Raw genomic sequence first — 21162 nt, 5'->3', positions numbered from 1 at the left:
GATACAAAAAATCATTTGTTAGCTTTCAGTGCTAGTTTCAAATTTTCCAATAGGCTTAATGAAAGCTATTGAAAGCATCTTCTGTATGCTATCTGACCATAAAACTCACATCCAGGTCTTGGTTCTGAGTCGACTGGTATACAACAGTCTTTTCCAGGTTAAATTTATCCTCTTTGCTTATGCATCTACCTGACATTGGCTGCATAAGCAGGATGATTTTAACCTGATGAATACTTTCTTAACTGGAATTGATTTCATGATGCCAACAAGATTTTCTATAGATGTAATGCCTGGAATTTGTTACTTTTCCATTCATAAGTTTCCAACCTTAAGCTATGTAGTTCAGATTTCTTTATTACTGAGATTTTAGACTTAACGGTCACTGAAACATGTACTTGAATGGCCCCAAAATAAGAAATTGTAGAGTCACCTTCATCATAGAGCAGAAGATGGTTAATTTGTGAAAGTGTTTGTAACAACAGTGATTCAGAATCTCAGGTTTGAATTCTTTACAACTTTAACCATTCCCCACTTTTTTTTTTTTTAATGAATGTGTTAATAAGAGAATCAGGAGTTAAAAAAGGTGGATGGAGAAGAGATGTTCTGCTAAATAGAAATAATTCTGTTCCACTGGTCTCTATCTCCAATGAAGTAAATCACTGAGAATGTGAGAAAGAAAAGAAGAAAAGGGAATAGTGAGAAGTACAAGAGAATACAAATAAGAAATCTTGACATAAACCCATGTTTTGATTATAAACCAAAATGTTTTATGTGTTAATTTGAAACTTAAAATGTGACACAAACTACTGACTACTTATACCTTATTTTCACCTTTGTTTTTCTTTTTTGAGTAATTGTTGGTTTATTACACCTGGTTAAGCCTACATTTTAAGTTGTACACACCCACCAGTCTCTCTCTCTCTCTCTCCCCGTTCTCTTTCTCTCTCCCTCTTTTACACTGTTTTTGTATCTCTGAAATTTCCTTTCTTTATATTTTTCTTTCTTTCTCTCCTCTTTTTTACTTCTCTCTCTCTCTCTCTCTCTCTCTCTCTCTCTCTCTCTTTCTCCCCCTTATCTCTCTACTTTTTTTTTTATTTCTTTCATATTTTTTCTGTCTCTATTTTTTTTCTGTTTCCCTGAAACTTTTTCTATGCATTTCTCTTTTTCTCTCTCTCTATGCATGTGTGTGTGTGTGTAAAGTCTTGTGTTAAGTTTTTTTTTTTTTTTTTTTTTTTGGTTTCCCTCTTTCTGTCATGCTTGAAGGAGAAACACTTGCTATGCTGAGAGAACTGGAAAAGAAAGAAAGTATTGTAAAGAGAGGTGGATTAGATATAGATACATTGATATGTGGGAAACAGATAAATTTAGAGAAAGTGTGAGAAACATAGCTGACAGTCAGCAGATTATGTGACAGTAATATACAAGGAAAGGTGAGAAAAACAAGAATGAAAGGAAGACAGAATATGAGTGAGAAAAGAGAAATGGAAGAGAAGCTCTACAAGGTAGAAGAAAAAATAGAGAGCTAATGTGATAAAATAAAGAGTAACAGAATTATAGACATAGAAAGACAGAGAATTTTGGGTACAGAATTAGAATATGCGGTGAAGTAGGAAGAATAAAGAAATTTAAAGGCAAACTTTTAAGTGAGAGAAAAGGAGAAAATATATGCACATATATACATGCACATTTATGCATTCACACACACACATACATTTATACAGAGAGCAACACAGACAGATGGACAGAATAAAACAAACAGATAGAGGAGAAATAATGAAGCTTATGAATGATTCAGTGAGAATAATATAGGAAAGTAAGTGGTAGTAAGATAATAGGGTTAACTGAAAGAAGACTTACTGAAACACTAGAAGAAAATATAGCATGGCTGCACACAAAAGCATGAAATGAAGCTCATGAATTTGAGTGCTTTGATTGTGTATATGTGTGTGCATGCTTATGTGTATTTGTATGTGTATGTATCCTACACTTGCACATTCATCATCATCATTCTTATATCTCTCTTTCATGCTGGACAGTTCACTGCAATCTAAGTCATTTATTATTCAGAGTTACTGCTATGACAGGCACTTTACAGAATGTGTCACGTGCAGTTCATCATGGCACCAGCAACAAAAAGGTTTCCTTATCTCTGCAAGACTAAACAGTCTTCATTACTCTATGTTGTTTCTGTTTACTCAAAGTAAACATGATTGAGATAGTGATTTTCAATGGGAAAAGGAAGCTTGAGCATTAAGTATGAGTGTGATTGAGAAAATAGCATGGTAGGAATGAGAGCAGGGAAATGAGTAATGAAAGAGAGACGATGATGGCTGCATACTGATTGTTGGTCAGGAAATTGAATAAGAAAACAACACAAGTTGTTTATACATACATACACATATACCTACTTATGTGGAAAAGGTAGAGTTTTCAGAAAAAGAGAAAACTAGATAACACACACATCACAAATGCAATCTGTAAGTAGAACAATAAAAATATGCAAGATTTTTCCCAGGTTCAAAATGGGACAGTATTTTCGTTATCTACATTTCAATGATGAATCTTTGTATCTTTGTTGTATCTTTGTTAGATACCAGCTTCTTCCTCATACAAAACTTCCAATAATTAAAAAACAGAACAGAATGCATACATTATATCCACATTGTATCATTATATCCACAAACATTAGGATGTATACATATTCACGGAGTAAAAATTAGTTGTATAGAAAAATGGTTAGCATGAAACTTTGAGTAAGAACGGTATTAAATCTCAATTATAATGGTTGTTATGCAAACCTACATACACCCACACACATATCTATATTACTGTCTATTTATTACATCTTTTACATTCTTTCTTTTCTCTCATTTTTTCTCCTTATCTGTCTGTCTGCCTATCAAAATACGTACATACATACATATATATATATATATATATATATATATATATATATATATATATACACATATATATATATATATATATATATATATATATATATACACACACACACATACATTTATATATATATACATATGTATATATATATACACACACACATATATATAGGCAACTCATCAAACACTCATAAATAAATATTTATATTTATATATTTTATGTATAATATAAATAATTATTTATATTTATACATTTCATTTTAAAATATATATATATAAATATTTATTTATATTAATATTTTTTTGCTCATATATATATATATATATATGCACACATACATATATTTATACATTTATATATGTGTGTGTGCATGTATATACGTACATACATATACAAATATATATATATATATATATATATGTATATATTCTTATGTATGTACATATATATATATACACACACATACATATCTATTTGTATGTGTGTGTATGTTATATGAATGTATTTAATCATGTACTCTTGTATGTACATATGTGTTTATATGCAAAACATATTCGTCTATAGATTTATGCATATTCACATGCGCACACTCACACACACACACACGTACACACACATATATATGTGATGGTTTCTCATGACAATATTAACTTAAGAACTGTAGTTGATTTTTTAGATTTCATTGTTGTTGTTGTCATTTGTTTCCTCTGTGCGTAATATTGTCATTGAGCTAATGAAGCATTATTAGAGCTACAGCTGCTTACAACTGTGACCAAGCACAAATATATGTTTCTAAAGGAAACTTCAGGAAAAACACATGAGAGGTGTTTGTTGAAAGCCTTGCTTTTACATTGTTGCATTTCATGAATGTTGTGTGTGTTTTCGTTTTTTGTGTTTGGTGTGTGTGTGCACATGCAAGTGTATGTATGTGATGTACACAGACATACACATCTATATCATAAATGTAAAGGTATGCATAAATCTCACACACACACACCTATACAATATATGTAAATGCGTACACATATACTTATATACAGAGAGAGAAGGACAGGGGATATATATATATATATATATATATATATATATAATACGAAGAATATATATACATGTATACACACATATATGTACATACTTACATCTACATGTGTATATACATGCATATCAGGGTACAGGACGTTAGAACAATAAACTACAGACAACGGAACGAACACATAGGAAAACGGAAAGCCCCTTGGAATATCCCTTCATCAGCTGTCTCTATTCTATCTAGACGTTTCGAAGACCAGACAGGACGTACTCTAGAATAGTCTCTTCCTGAGTAGTGGATCAACCAACTACACAGAGGATTCCAAGGTGGCAAACACAAACCAAGACAGGAAAAAATGGACAGTGAAAACAACATTCAAAAGCCGTACGGCCAAACGCAAATCTGAGGTAGAACGCTAGTAGTTCGTCTTGCCTTCACAGCGGCTGGAGTGAAAAGAAAGCTGACCACAGGTCACACGAGAGCAGAGAGGATGGTGGAGGGAGGAAATATGGAGGAGAGGTAGAGTCTGTGAGAAAAAATGAATCTGGTGAAGTGGGAATGAAAGAGCTGTATAGCTAGTAAGATGGATAGATTGACAGGCAGACACAGGGTCAGGCAGACACATGGTCAGGCAGACACATGGTCAGGCAGGCAACCAGACAGGTATGAAATAATAAAGGGAAACATGTTATAACTCTTATAAGGCTAGCTGTGAGCAGGTAAGAAATTAGATAGATAGATGAATAGATGGGTGGATAGATAGACAGACAGATAGATAAACAGATTGATTTATTGATTGATTGCCCCTTCAATACTGTCTATGTGGATTTTCATATCTTCTCAAGAATCAAATGTTTCAGAAAAATATACAATTTCATCATGCAATTTTTGAAATAACCATGGAATTTCCATGGGTAAGCTAGTATGTTATAACTCTCATAAAATTACTTGAGTACTACTGACATTGTAATTATACAGTAGTGTATCTTTGGTGATTCGGTACCCTTTGCATGGAATTGATCCTTGTTTGCTATTGCTAAAATTGCATATGGGAAAGGAGAATGACATAAGGGGACAAGTTCAACAAGAAATTACCCTTTATCACTTTTCATGCTGGTATGGGTCAGACAGCTTGACAAGAGCTGGCAAACAAGAGGACTGTACCAAATTCTATTTTCTACTTTGCCATGGTTTGGTGGTGGTGGTGGTGGTGGTGGCAGTGGCAGTGGCAGTAGCATGTGTGTGTGAGAGGACATACCTTGGGGGCGATTATCAGTGAAGTGACACAGAGGATTGAGCTGAGTGAGTAAGCAGGGGTGGGGGCGGATATATTCCGTACACATTTAATGAGCACCTTTCAGTTTCCAGCTACCAAATCCACTCACAAGACTTTGGTTAATCCATGGCTAAACTCAAAACCAAGTGGCTGGGAAACGAACTTCATAACTGCTCAGCCATGTCGTAAAAACAGGTGTTGTATATTATCTGATAGTTCAGTTCTGTATAAGCAGTTTGTGGTGGGTGTACAATGAAATCTTCACAGTTAAACTATCTTTCATTATGGATCTGCTCAATTAAAGCTGACCTAGAGCTAAGCAACAACCTGAACAACAACCAGGTCGTAGTGTTCTGTACTAGTTTTTCTTCATAGATATTGTATAGCTTCTGTATATCAATCAAATGCTTTGGTATTATTTGCAACACACACATGCACATGCACATAAACATGCATACATACACACACACACACATGTGCAGACACACACACACACATGAGTATGTGTGTGTGTGTGTGGTTTTGTATATGTGTGCATATACATACATAAACATATATAATCACAGTATATATATATATATTTATATATATATATAAGAATAGCCTGGGCAAAGTTTAGAGAGCTCTTACCCCTGCTGGCGACAAAGGGACTCTCACTCAGAGTAAAAGGCAGACTGTATGACGCATGCGTACGAACAGCCATGCTACATGGCAGTGAAACATGGGCTGTAACTGCTGAGGACATACGTAAGCTTGCAAGGAATGAAGCCAGTATGCTCCGTTGGATGTGTAATGTCAATGTGAATACCCGTCAGAGTGTAAGTATCTTGAGAGAAAAGCTGAACATTAGAAGCATCAGTTGTGGTGTGCAAGAGAGACGATTGCGCTGGTATGGACATGTGGTGAGAATGGATGAGGATAGTTGCGTGAAAAAGTGTCACACCCTAACAGTTGAGGGAACCCGTGTCAGAGGTAGGCCCAGGAAGACCTGGGCTGAGGTGGTGAGGCAAGACCTTCGTACATTGGGCCTCACCGAGGCGATGACTACTAACCGAGACCTTTGGAAATGTGCTGTGCGTGAGAAGACCCAGCAAGCCAAGTAAGATCGTTGCCAGTGCCCCTGGACTGGTTCTTGTGCGGGTGGCACATGAGATGCACCATTTTGAGCGTGGCCGTTGCCAGTACCACCTGACTGGCTCCCGTAGGATTTTCGAGCGAGATCGTTGCCAGGGCCCCTGGACTGGCTTGTGCGGGTGGCACATAAAAGACACCATTTCGAGCGTGGCCGTTTTCGTGCGGGTGACACGTAAAAGCACCCACTACACTCTCTGAGTGGTTGGCGTTAGGAAGGGCATCTAGCTGTAGAAACTCTGCCAAATTAGACTGGAACCTGGTGTTGCCATCCGGTTTCACCAGTCCTCAGTCAAATCGTCCAACCCATGCTAGCATGGAAAGCGGACGTTAAACGATGATGATGATGATCATCATCATCATCATCATCATCGTTTAACGTCCGCTTTCCATGCTAGCATGGGTTGGACGATTTGACTGAGGACTGGTGAAACCGGATGGCAACACCAGGCTCCCAAAAAAAACGCCCTCCACAGCAGAATTGAGAGCCTAAAACCAAGGTGCCACAGAGAAAGCCATATGAAACTGGGTGGAATGAAAGTGTATGGAAATCTACCAGATGAACCATGTCTGCAGTAGTGATGGCCAGTTTTGTCACACAATGTGTCATGTGGTATTGTCTGAGAATTACAGTAAGAGTAATTACTTTATATGTGAAATATAAAGTTGCATTATGATTCCATGACTTGGTAGTTCCATTGGTCAGACAACTTGAATATTCACAAAGAATCCACTGAAATGGTTTCATCTTCTATCATTTATCTTTTACTTGTTTCAGTCATTAGACTGTGGCCATGCTGGGGCTCCACTTTGAAGAAATTTTGGTCAAATGAATCAACCGCAGTACTTATTTTATTTTTAAGTCTGGTACTTATTCTATCAGTCTCTATTGCTAAACTGCTAAGTTATAGAGACATAAACAGTAGAAGGAGACAAACACACACACATACATAATGGGCTTCTTTCAGTTTCCGTCTGCCAAATCCACTCACAAGGCTTTGGTCAGCCCGAGGTTATAGTAGAAGACACTTGCCCATGGTGCCATACAGTGGGATTGAACCTGGTGTGGTTATGTGGTTGTGTTGTTGGAAAGCAAGCTGCTTACCACACTACCAAACCTACGTTAATGAGGAAATTAGTGAACTACCAACTCATTCATGGGTGATGGGTTCAAATTTGCCGGCAGGAATTTTTCGAACATTTCCAAGAAGAATATTTAATTCTGTATGACTGAGTTCCCATAGCTGCTTGAAATCAATAACAAATCAATATTATGGGTCATTAATTGATAGATATCCGTGATATCAAAGGTCAAGCAGCTGGCTTTATTCATTGCATTAATGAGTCGGATATATATAGACATTTATAATCTTGTATGTGTAGATATGTATGTGTGTGTATATATACATATATATATATATATATATATATATATATATAATGTTTATACATGTAAATGTAAGAGTGTGATTTGAGGGAGATTTGGCTGCTATTCATAAGCAGCTAAATCAAGCAGAAGACACATTCTGCTATGTAGCTATAGATACATTATATCTGAATGAGAACATGATGGTCATAGCACAGATGCTTTTGATCATAGGTCTGCTCAGTCACAACTGTCCAGGGGCTAAACAACAATGGTAACATGTAAATGTGTATATATGTGTATATATATATATATTTGAAAGCACACAAACGTACACACATGCTTCAAATGTAAGGCACAAAGCTACTGATGTTCCATACCATGAATAAATGGTTTTGCCACCAATCACAGACAGGTAGTCATCCTTCCACTTCATATGAATAATACATATGAACGTACTGAACTGACTACAAGAGAGTGAAAATCTTTATTATTTTTTGAAGACAGTGAGTTGGCAAAATTGTCAAAATTCTAACTAGATGTATATGTATTTTAGTATTTAGCTTCATCCATCCATATAATAAGATCAAATCCCAGTTGCGTAGTCTTTGACTATCATCTCTCTCTCTCTCTCTCTCTCTCCCTCTCTCCCTCTCTCTCTCTCTCTCTCTCCCTCTCTCCTCTCTCTCTCTCTCTCTCTCTCTCTCTCTCCCTCTCTCCCTCTCTCTCTCTCTCTCTCTCTTTCTCATATTTGATAAAATAATGTACCAGACACATTCTTTAGTTGAGTGAATCAACTGCAGAACATGGTGTACAATCTATTTTTGAGGCTATAATTTGTAGCCTTATGTTGGTTATAAGAAATCGTTATAAAACTATATATATATATATATATATATATATATATATATATATATAGAGAGAGAGAGAGAGAGAGAGAGAGAGAGAGAGCGAGATAGATAGATAGATAGATAGATAGATAGATAGAAAGACTGTGTTAGTTGGTGGCAGCCTCTGTCCACCTTTAGGAGATAATAATAAAAAAAAAAAAGAATGAACGACTTAAATTGTAGATTTTACAGATAGACCATATTTTGAGTAATGCAGTATATTTAATTTATAGTCATTCCATAATTGGCAAATTTCCAAGTATGTTTGTGTCACTTAATATCATTTTTATTTCTTATAAGTATATTCTCAGAATATTTTTCTCAAGTTGGATGGACTTGGTATTTCTGTTTGGAATCTGGAATAGAAGAAATAACGGAAACCTGTCTCCAGAATAAATTACAGATATTATAGTAATAAAAATATATCAGGCAGCAACAAAACAAAACAAAACAAAAAGCTGGTGGGATAATGAGGAGGATGACAAAGAATATTATTGGAATGATTGTGGTGCCGTTTGTTATGATGGTGGTCTCGTGGTAGTATTTGTGTTGATGATGGTGGTGGCACTGGTGGTCATGATGTAGGTGGCGGCGGTGTGGTGATGCTGCTGCTGCTGTTAACGGTGAGTAGGAGGAGGAAACAAATATTTAGCTCCTGCTTTGTTTTGCTTATCTAAGTGCAGTTCTCTGTAGCAAAAACAAATTATCTCAGGTTAGAAATAAATAAAGAAGAAACAAAAAAAAAGAAATACAAATATGCCAAAATGGAAACAAAAGTTTTTTTTTTCTCTTTTTTGTTTTTTAATTTCCTTTTAGAGTTTGATATTTCCTCTATAGCTACTAGTCTTGTACTATTCTATGTTTTGGCATCTGAGATTTCCTATATGGCTACCAGTGCTCCATTCTATACTTCGAGACCATACTTTTCTGTATATTATTATTATTGTAGTTGTTATTGTTTTTCTCATAAACCATTGTTAATGAGACTTACCAGGTAAAGATTGATGCAGTTTCTACAAGATTATTGGAATAAAGTAATCAAGTAATACAGAGCTAGGCTGTTGATAATTTGGTATATCAACCATCTAGCTTTATATATTGATATTTTTTTAGCAAACTAGGAGAACTGTGTGTGATTGACAAGAAGACTTCAGTACAACGTAGCAACTTTCTTCATAATCATGTATCATTTTATTCTGGACATAGCATGGTTAAATGGTTAAAAAGTTTTGCATTGCAGTCACAAGGTCCTGGGTTCAATCTTACTGCATGACATCTTGGGTGAATGTTTTTCCCCATTGCCTCGAATTGACCCAAGGTTTGTGAGTGAAATTAGGTAGTTGGAAACAGTGTTGATACCATGTGAATGAATTATACCTGTAATTCAAAGGTATAGTCTTTATCACAAAACTACTATGATGAATCTACCTGAGGATTATATTTGTGGTCTATGTAAGCACAGATGTGGCTGTGTATTTAAGAAGTTTACTTCACAAACATGTGGTATTGGGTTCAGTCTTACCATGTGGCATCTTGGGCAAGTTTCCTCAACTACAACCTTGAGTCAGTCGAAGCTTTGTGATTGGGTTTGGTGAACAGAAATTGAAAGAAGCCTTTCATATATATCGATATAGATATTTGTATGTCAGGGTCGTCGCATGATTTTTAGAGGCCCCTGCACCTTTTTGTTTCGAGACCCCATCTCTTCAATCAAAATTCATAATCTATGCACCTTTATTATCTGCAATAATCAAACATAGTCCCTTATTTTAGAATCATCACAGCAGAGTGGTGTGATAATTATACAGATGAGAGTTGATGACAGGAAGGGCATCCAGCTGTAGAAAATATGCCTCAGTAGACTTCATCTGATCCTTGCAAGCATGGAAGAGAAAACATTAAAATGATGATGATAATGACAGTGGTTGTGCTAGTGCTGGTCCTGGTGGTGATGGTGATGGTGGAAGTGGTGGTGGTGTGTGTGTGTGTGTCTGGGAGAATTTACATACTAATTCAATGAGTAGATAAACAAGCTGATTGAATGATTGAATCCTCATTGTCAAAACTTAAGGAGATCAATGTGCTTTTAATTTATTCACTGCATCATCTCATAGCAATGTTTTATAGATTAAACTGACATGATTTAATAGCTTGATATTCTTCTAATCGCTAATCATTGGCTCAGTGAACCAGGCATATTTATTACTATAATATCAGCGCTACGTTGAGACGCTCTGAAAGCTTAGAGAAGCCAATGGGAGAAAGAAATCAAGCAAGAGTCTAAAAACAGTCCACTATCACTACGGCAATGCATGACCACATACATCTGTGGCAACAAATCTGGCAGTCAGCTTACTGAGCTGGTCTGTGTTTCCTTCCTTCCATCATGCTGCTCCATAAGTGCAGGAATGAAATTTCCTTAGGGTGTGCAAACCCAGGACCAAAGAATAAGGTTGAATTTTTTCCATCTTAATATCAGAGCAAACACAGATATAATAATGGTTTCAAATTTTGGCACAAGGCTAACAATTTCAAGGGTACAGGCAAGTCAATCACATCGATATATATATATATATATATATATATATATATATATATAATATATATATGTCATCATCATCATGTAGCGTCCGTTTTCCATGCTGGAATGGGTTGGACAGTTTGACCGGACCTGGCAAGCCCAAGAGTTGCACCAAGTTCTAGTCTGATTTGGCTTGGTTTCTATGGCTGGATGCCCTTCCTAATGCCAACCACTTTACCGTGTGCTGGGTACTTTTGATGTGGCACCGTACTTGTGCTTTTACATGGCACCAGCACAAGTGCTTTTTACAAGGCACTGGCACAGGGCTCTTCCAGGCCCATCCTCTTTACCAGTGGGCTTTAGTACGGATCTTCTTAAGTACAGTAAGGCACCAGCTGTTGTGGTACTTTGTCATCTCATCTGAAAGGTTCATACATATATGCTTTCTGAAATGGGTTCAGGAGTGGCTGTGTGGTAAGACGCTTGCTTCCCAACCACATAGTTCTGAGTTCAGTCCCACTGTATGGCACCTTGGGCAAGTGTCTTCGCCTATAGCCTCAGGCCGACCAAAGCCTTGTGAGTGGATTTGGTAGATGGAAACTGAAAGAATCCCATGGTGTGTGTATGTTTGTGTGTCTGTGTTTGTCTCCCCAACATCGCTTGACAACTGATGTTGGTGTGTTTACGTCCACATAACTTAGTGGTTCGGCAAAAAGAACCAATAGAGTAAGTACTATGCTTACAAAGAATAAGTCCTTGGGTTGATTTGTTCAACTAAAGCCAGTGCTCCAGCATGGCCACAGTTAAATGACTGAAACAAATAAAACAATAAAAACAATAATAAACATACTCTTCATTTTAATGGCTCCAGAGAGGCTTTTGGCTGTTGCACAAGCACTAAGCTCTTAATACACTGCTTCTTACAGCAGAAACTGCTGTAATTTAATGAAGTTGATTACTTCATTTCTGTTCCCTTATCATTCAGCAGTTAATATATATGGTTGTGTATATGTATGTGTGCATTTGCATGTGTGTATATACTTAGTTATATATGTATATATATATATATATATGTTTCATACATATATGTATGTGTGTGTAACATTCTTACACTTTCTCTGTTTCTGCTTAATTATCTTGTTCATTCTCTCTTCTCTCTTTCCTTCTCCACCTTAGTTTGTAGTGTGTTGTTAATCTTGTTGCTTCTGAGATCTTTTATGTTATTGTTTGTTGATTGTCATACTTTTGGTTCATTAAAAGAAATTAGATGATACAGCCTCTGTGTGTATATACATGTGCGTTCATATCATATGTGTCTGCATGCATCTTTATGTGCATACATGCATGTGTATGTATGTTTATGTCTGTATTTGTGGTTATTTTTGTTACAAAAATAAAAGCTTCTAATTTTAACTTGATACCATCCCCAAAATATGAATTTCTGTAAATATTATTTCTTTCATTCTCTCTCTCTCTCTCTCTGCACATGTGTATCTATATGCACACACATACATACATGCGAATATATATATATTCATATATATATTTAAACATATTTAAATTTATATATTTAAATATATTTATATTTGCATGTTTATATATATAGTTATATAGTTAAATGATTTCAGATTTGTATGTTTATATACATATATATGTAAATATAAGTATATATACTTAAATATGTTGATATTTTTATATTTATATTTATATATGTAAATTTATATATATATATATGTGTGTGTGTGTGTGTGTGTGTGTGTGTGTGTGTATACACACACACACACGCACATAAACATATAAATATGTATTTAAATATAACACAACTTAATTGACATTTTCCATTTATCTGTAAAATGTTCAATAAATATTTAACTAGTTAAAAAATTCAGGGTTGTAAAATGTGTCTGTATGTTGCAATATGGAACAGAATTTGAAATCCCAGATACACACACACACACACACAGGGGTAAGTGTTCAAAGGAAAGTAAATGGCACTTAACACATGTTAAAATTATTTATTAGAAGGTTAACTCAACCCTACATTGCATAATGTTTCATAAACATAGATCGCTGCCTAACTCTTTTAGATATCAAGGGCCAGTGTGAAGTGAAATTAAATTGGATTCTAATTGAGAATACTTGGGAGCCTCTATAGGTCACTACCAGTCACATGACTAAATTGACAATATAATAACAACAGAAAATTTTGTTTGTTGTTCCATGTGGTGGCTGGGACAGTTTAGCTGTTCCAGTTGGTCTACAAAGTGACAGCTTATCAATTTGGGGTTGAGAAGGAACATGCGCTTGCTGTTCCATGTGATGAGGTAACCTATGCATTGGAATTACATTATTTATCAATGTGTAAACAACATCCTGTGTGTCAGCAGTAGTAGACTGCAGTGGTGGTCATCAGAAGAAGATATATATATATATCTTCTTCTGATGACCACCACTGCAGTCTACTACTGCTGACATACAGAAATATTCAATGGCCGGATAACTGAAGAGATGTTGGCATGGGCTCCCACCCTGGCATCCGAAACTCCGAGTTTTATCATGGCTACCGAATAAGTGTCACATATTTTCACAGGTATATATATATATATATATATATATATATATATATATATATATATATATATATATATATATATATTACTATGGTTAGGCTGGAGTTGTTTACCCTGCAATATCATGTGGTCCAGCTAGAGTTAAAATGATTAAAGAGTATTAGCAGCCAGTTGCTTGAAGTTTATTAATGAGGTTGGTCTTCAATAAAATAGGTTGGTCTTCCTTATCAAGAGATGCAGCAGGCAGTTGCATTATATGCAGTTTTTCACAGAGGCAAAACTGGTAATTTCAAGCTCAAGGTGACTAAAAGCTTTGTTATTTTTCTGATATTGAGGAAATTGTTTCTTTGATCCTGGGTCTCCAGAACATGTCAATAAAGTTTTCTCAGTTCATGCACCTGAAGGAGGGCATATGTTCAAATCATTATCTGTTAATACCTTTAGATATGAGGGTAAATCCTACCATTACATATGAAGGTAAATCATGGCTTTTGAGATGCAGGATCCCCAGTTCAGGTAGACAGTTTGTGAGGTTTGATCAGGGGGGTACATATTTTTTTCTCTGTTGTAACATGCTATGTTAGACTCATTATTATCTAGGCATTAGTAACTAACTTTAACAGTATGGCCTATTAAGAAAAACATGTGGAACTTATGTGTGTTTGGATAGTACTGTCTTATCTGGGACAGAAAGTTTTTAGCTATATTTATAGAGTTTATAGAGACATCTACATTGTATGGAAGGTTTGGGGTGTAGGTGAAGGGTCCTACAGATACACTAACTTCTCACTGAAGCCACTCCTAGTTAGTGTTTCATTATAATGAGGTGTGGTTCTGTTGAAGGTTTTTTTTTTTCTGTCTACCAGTAAATTAGTGATTCTTCTGTTGATACTGATGACTAAATGTTTAATTAGAGTTGGGGTGGTGTTTGAACTTCTTAAGTATGTAGCAGTTTCTTAGTTAAAGTTTCCTATAGGGTAACATTTGCCTGACTTGAGGTCTTGGATCATATCCTAGAAGTTGACTTTCATTGAGTTGATGGTAACAACTATATTTAGGTCCAAATCTTTGAAGATATCAATAAGGTTTATTTCCTGAATTTATCAATGGTGGAGATGTTTATATTGCTTGAGAATGCCAGACCATCATCTCTGCAAAAGCTGAACTATGTAGATGTGTGTGCGTCTTTTTAGGGTCAAAACTTCTATTGATTTCAATTCAAGTGTTCCAAATAATAAGAGTGGAGATGAATTGATTTACAAAATGTAATCAAAGAGAATAAAAAGGAACAAGCTGAATGAAATTAGGTCATTTTTGCCATAAATAATAGGCATTTAGTAGACTAAAGTGAAAGTATATGGCCAAGTGGTTAGAGTGTTGAACTCACGATCATAGGTCTGTGATTTCAAATCTGAGCCTGAGTGGCATGTTGTGTTCTTGACTGGAACACTTCATTTTACATTGCTCCAGCCCATTCAGCTGAAAGTGAGTTCCAGTAACAGCTGCGGCATGAGTAACTAACTGGGATGAACTCCAGCTTAATGGGCCTGTAATCTTGTGACAGACCAGTTTACCAGTATCATTTTACTAAGCTATATATTATGATAACTATAATATAATATTGGTTAACCCTTTCCTTACCGTATTTATTTTGAGATGCTCTGTGTTTCTTTCAATTAGTTTTAGATATAACTAAGAATTTAGTAAAATAATTTAGTTATCATTAAGCTAGTGTTAGGAACATAAATTGTGACTAAGGTTTGGTGGAAGATTTTAATTCAGAACTTTTGAAAACACGACATTTGTACTACAGAGCCAGAAGCAGTTTTAGCTGGGTTGGTATTGAAAGGGTTAAGAACTCATTTTACAAGGTTATATTCAAACAAAATTTATATAACACCATATGTCAGATATTACCTGTACTTACCTTCAATTAGATGTAGTTATGATACATAAGTTCTGCAATAGATGTGTATAAGAACCTTTTGTGGTGTAGTATATGAAATACTAGATAATACATCAATATATAAAGAAAAACTACAGCTGTTTTATGACAGCAGTCTAAATTGACAATTATTTTGGAATTTAATTGAAACACACAGTGGGTGTATTTTAGTTAGAAATATAATAATGAAAGAGCTAAGGTATTTTTAAATGGGAAATAAAAATATTTCATAATTATCTCAATACACCAAACTTTAAAATGACAAGATGGAAGGGTAGGCATTGAATGTCACACAAAACAGGTTGTGTTTTTGTTTTTCACTTTTTAAGGAATGGTCTACCAAAATTGTTGAGGTGTGTCTTGGAAGCTTGTGCACTTTATATGCCATCAAATACAGTACATATATACATTCAGACATACATACATGCCTATCTATATATCTATCTACCTGTTGTCTCTTTCTTTATTAGTGTGTGCATGAATGTGTATGCATATACATGTGTGTGTATGCAATTATATACATACATACACACACAGGGAGCAAGTCAGATATATACATGTGTATATATGTAGAAAGACAGATAGCTTGATATATATATATATATATATATATGTCTGTATGTATGTACTGCATTTGATAGCATGCTTATATGTATGTGTGTATATATATATATATGTATGTATATATGTGTATATATATATATATATATATATATATATATATATATATATATATATATATACACATACACATATATATATATACTCACACACACATAAATACATATATACATACACATACATACAAATATAAATACATACACATATACATGCAAACATATATATATATATATATATATATATATATATACACACATACATATATACATATAAATATATATATATATATATATATATATATATATATATATATATATATATATATATTTTTTAGAGAGAGAGAGAGAGAGAGAGAGAGGAAGTGATACATGTATAGTGTTCTCACACTTTCTCTGTGTCTACCTAATTATCTTGTTCATTTTCTCTTCTCTCTTTCTCTGCAGTTCACTGCCTTCGCGCGTGTGTGTGTGTCTGTGTGTGTGTGTGTGTGTGCGCGCGTGCGCGTGTGTGCGCGCGTGCGTGCGTGCGTGCGTGTGTGTGTTGTTACTCTTGTTAGTTTTGAGATCTTTTATATTATTATGTTATTTCTTTTATTATTTTATATTATATTATTTCTCGAATGTCATACTTTTGGTTCATTAAAAGAAATTAGATCACACAGCTGTGTGATTATATGTCTCTGTGTGTGTATGTAGGTATGTATGTATGTGTTTATATGCATGGATGTTTCTACCTGTGTGAATGCGTGTTTATGTGTGTGTTTGCATGCATGGATGCATGTGTGTGTGTGTGTATCTGTGTCAGGTTATTTTTATTATAAAAATAAATGAAGTTTCTTTCTAATTTAACTCAACACCATCCCAAAAACATGAATTTCTGGAAAAAAAATCTTATCTCTCACTTTCTTCCTCCCCCTCTCTCTCTCTTACTCTGTGTGTGTGTGTATGTGTATGCGTATGTGTGTGTGTGTGTGTATTTCTCTTTCTATCTCATTCACTCTCTACCACACACACACACACACACACACACATAATTTCACTCATATTCACTGTGCATCGTATATAAAAACAATACACATATACACAATTCTTATGTATTTGTGTGTGTGTATGCGTGTATATGCATGTGCGTGTGTGTGTGTGTATGTGTACTGTTAGGTATCGTAGTATGATTTTGCCTGAAATGAAAAGTTGTTTAACCCTAAGTTAGTCTCGTATGAGCCAACCTATGATCAAAAATAAGTTCTAGCCATGACCATCATACCTTTTTAGTATATTTAGGACTATATTATATAAAATGTCTTTCCTTTTCTAAGATGGTAAGGGGTGATTGAAGATAATTTCATTGGTATTTCTAGCAATTTGAGCAACCACTTAGAGGCTCTACCTCTGGCTTATGTAATATAATGCTTAGTGCAGAGGTGTGTGTTGAAACAGAGAGAGAGAGACTTAGAGAGAGTATCAGAATAGGAGAGATAATGTTTTATAAATAGAGGTAAGAGTCTGAGTACAATATGTGCATGTGAGTGAATGTATATGTGTGAGTATGTGAATATACATACATATATGTGTGTGTGTGTGTGTGTGTACCATTCACCTGCTTGAAAAGCATAATGCTTATATGTTTAGAAGATAGATGAGTGGCAGGAGGAGGAGAGTGATGGAGCATCTTATAGTATTTGGCTATATCCCTTTACAATCTGAGTTCAAATTCAATCAGAATCACCCCTTTATATTTTTTCTCTCCGGGGCCAGAATAAAAACAAAATGTATTGGTAACCGAGTGCATTCCACCAATCAACAAATGTTTGGCTATGAGCCAAAGTATAAAGCTATATTTATGTGTTTTTAAGGAATCATTATAGTGGATGTGTTTGTTTGTGTGTGTATGTGTGCACACGTGTGTTTGTGTGTGTGTGTGTGTGTGTGTGTGCGTGCGCATCTGTGTATAATATAAAATATTGTGGATGTCAGTATGTTAGTTGGTGCAGCTGGTTAGACCCACCCACCCAAGATTAACTGTTGATTGAGTAGATCTATGATCCAAAGCATTCTGGCCATGACCATTCATATTGATTTCAGAATAATGATGGAGAATATAGGACGCATAGGATAATGTTGGTCACGATGCAATATGTATCCTTCTTTTAAAGATGGTTAAGTGTGATTTGAGGCAGATTTGGCTGCTTTTTTTTATTTAGCTAACCAAACAACCTTGTATCTTTCATGGCTCACTATCCTCACTTTCTCACTCTGTCTCTGTGTGTGAATGTGTGAATGTATTTGTGTGTGCTACTGATGTGTTAACTGAAAAACACATGCATATACAAAAGATTGGGTGGGGCTAACCCGCTTTATAGTAAACTTTAGCTTGTATGTGTTTGCGTGTGCATGTGTGTATGTATGTATATATGTATGTGTGTATGGATATATGTGTATATGTATGTATATATGTGTGTATGTATGCACGCATGTAGCATGTACGTATGTGTAGTCACACCTGAATTCCAGTTTCTCTTAATTGTTACTGAAGTACATATCTGAACACATATACATATATTCAGAGTTACAACTATAATTACACACATATACACAGTAGTGTACACCCACACACACTGTCAGTTTCCTATTTATGTATGTGTGTTACTTTCACTTATGGGTCAACTGAAGGATAAGTTAAGTTTATCAGTAAAGCTGTTGTTTATGTCCTGATGAATCTACCATCACTTTACTACTTCTAGTAGTAATTTTTTAAAACCCACACTAAACAGTCTTGCATTTCCTTTACTCTTTTTTTAAATAAGTAAATTTGCAATCACTTAAACAAATGTTTAAGATTGTCTTACATAAATATTGAGAACTTTTCACTCTGTGTCAAACAATCAGAGCCTCTACATGGCTATTCAAAGTAGTAGACATAGCAGCCAAAATTCTGTATCAAATCGCTCCCTTCCATTTTAAAAGACAAAGAAAGGACACTGGATGTTACAGTCCTAGAAACATTAAGCCCTAAAACACTCAAAGTCTCTACATTTATTCGATACACAAGACATAGCAGCCAAAATTCTGTATCAAATCGCTCCCTTCCATTTTAAAAGACAAAGAAAGGACACTGGATGTTACAGTCCTAGAAACATTAAGCCCTAAAACACTCAAAGTCTCTACATTTATTCGATACACAAGACATAGCAGCCAAAATTCTGTATCAAATCGCTCCCTTCCATTTTAAAAGACAAAGAAAGAACACTGGATATTACAGTCTGAGAATCATTAAGCCCTAAAACACTCAAAGCCTCTACATTTATTCGATGCACTAGACATAACAACCAAATTCTGTCTCAAATCACACTTTACTGTCTTCAAAGATAAAAGAAGGACATTTTAGATATTATAGTCCTAGAAATATCGAGCCCTAGGAAATAAGATGGGATGGATAACCCTAGTTGGAAAGCCTTTCATTATAGGTCTGTTCAGTCAGAGTTGACCTGGGGTTAAACAACAACAACAACAACTATACAGAAGACAGGAACTACAGCTCCTACCTCAACCACTTGTTAATTAACAGTTACAACAACAGGAACAACATCTGTATGAACTTCTTCAGTCTTTTCTATACTTCTGGATATATTTACTCGTGTTCATATTTCACTTTAGAAAAGCACGAATGCTAGCTTCTACATCCCATTATGCTGGTTCTAAAAGAGACAGGCAGTGAGGAGGAGAAATCTCTGTAGACTCATACCTGTGTAATACAAAACTGTTATCACTGTTGTTGATATTGTTCTTACTATTACAAGCATCTCTACCATAAACATTGTCACCTAACTCCCAAAACCATTATCTCTGCCTAGACAAAAAATAATAATAAAGATACAATAATAATAATAATAATAATAATGTTGATTGTTGAGAAATATAAAAGCACTTTCTATCTTCAGGAATATGACAGTGAACTCCAAAAAAGACAAGCTGAGAAAGAGGAATTAGTCTCAGAGAGCCAGGTTCTAAAAGAAAGGAGTGGCGAGAGACATAGAGCAGACATTGACTGCAGGATTCAGCAAGCTGATCAAAAATGGCAACATTTGCAATCTGTAATCAACAACAGGTGAGTATGTTGTTGTTGCTAATTATTATTATTATCATTATTATCATCATCATGTTTTTCAAGCTTCATATGAGCTTCTATTGCAGCACCAGTTGCACATTTAAATTTTTGGCGTGACTTGCATCGTGTGTGTGGGGAGGGGGAAGAGTTCAGAATTGTGTTTTGTATTGATTATTATTATTGTTGTTGTTATTATTGTAATTCACTTGTCTTATTTTTATTGCATACTTTCACTGCACAATAGTAATTCTTCCAGCTCTTTATGCTTTAAATTCAAATCCTGTTGAGGACAAATTTTCCTTCCATCCTTTCAGGGCTCAATAAAATAAAATTCAACCTTTTTGCCTAAAACGAGAATTTTTTCTCCACAGCATGCTGCAGTAAAAAGCTTTTATAGGTTCAAATATGTCTCAGAGCATTCTGAGCTGGCTACAGTGTTCTAACACTTTTGTCTAAAACAAGAATTTTCTTCTCCACAGCAAACAGCAGTGAAAAGCCTTTAAGATGTTCAAACATATCCCAGATATATTTGAGCTGATCTACAATACCAGGATTGATATAATTGACTAACCCTGTCCTTTCAAAATTGCTGGTCTTGTACCTGTGCTAGAGATAACTATTATTTTTAATTGTATCTCATAAAGTGGCTGATTTCCTTTCAAGTATTGGACCTCATGGAGGCGAGGTGGTTGAGTTCCCTTCGAGTAATGGGCTTCATGGAGGCAAGGTGGCCGAGTTTCTTTCGAGTGTTGGGCCTCACGGAAGCAATGACCAAGACCTTTGTCATTATGTCGTACTTGAGAAGAA

General features: G+C 35.1%; 1 protein-coding gene across 9 annotated transcripts in view; it reads left to right on the top strand.

Annotated features, from left to right (window-relative positions):
* LOC106881484 (muscle-specific protein 300 kDa) overlaps positions 1-21162 on the top strand; it is an 815448-nt gene that overhangs the window by 728710 nt on the left and 65576 nt on the right. For all 9 annotated transcript variants that reach the window (XM_089350452.1, XM_014931925.3, XM_089350453.1 and 6 more), the window contains one exon: positions 20189-20355. In XM_089350452.1, the coding sequence (XP_089206578.1) occupies positions 20189-20355 (167 nt within the window). The remainder of the gene's footprint in view (positions 1-20188; positions 20356-21162) is intronic.

This window comes from Octopus bimaculoides, chromosome 4 (genome assembly GCF_046866305.1).
Source record: "Octopus bimaculoides isolate indiv1 chromosome 4, ASM4686630v1, whole genome shotgun sequence".
In the NCBI taxonomy this organism is placed as follows: Eukaryota; Metazoa; Mollusca; class Cephalopoda; order Octopoda; family Octopodidae; genus Octopus; species Octopus bimaculoides.
The sequence above is the reverse complement of the archived record's forward strand: the minus strand, read 5'-3'. Positions and strand labels throughout refer to the sequence as shown.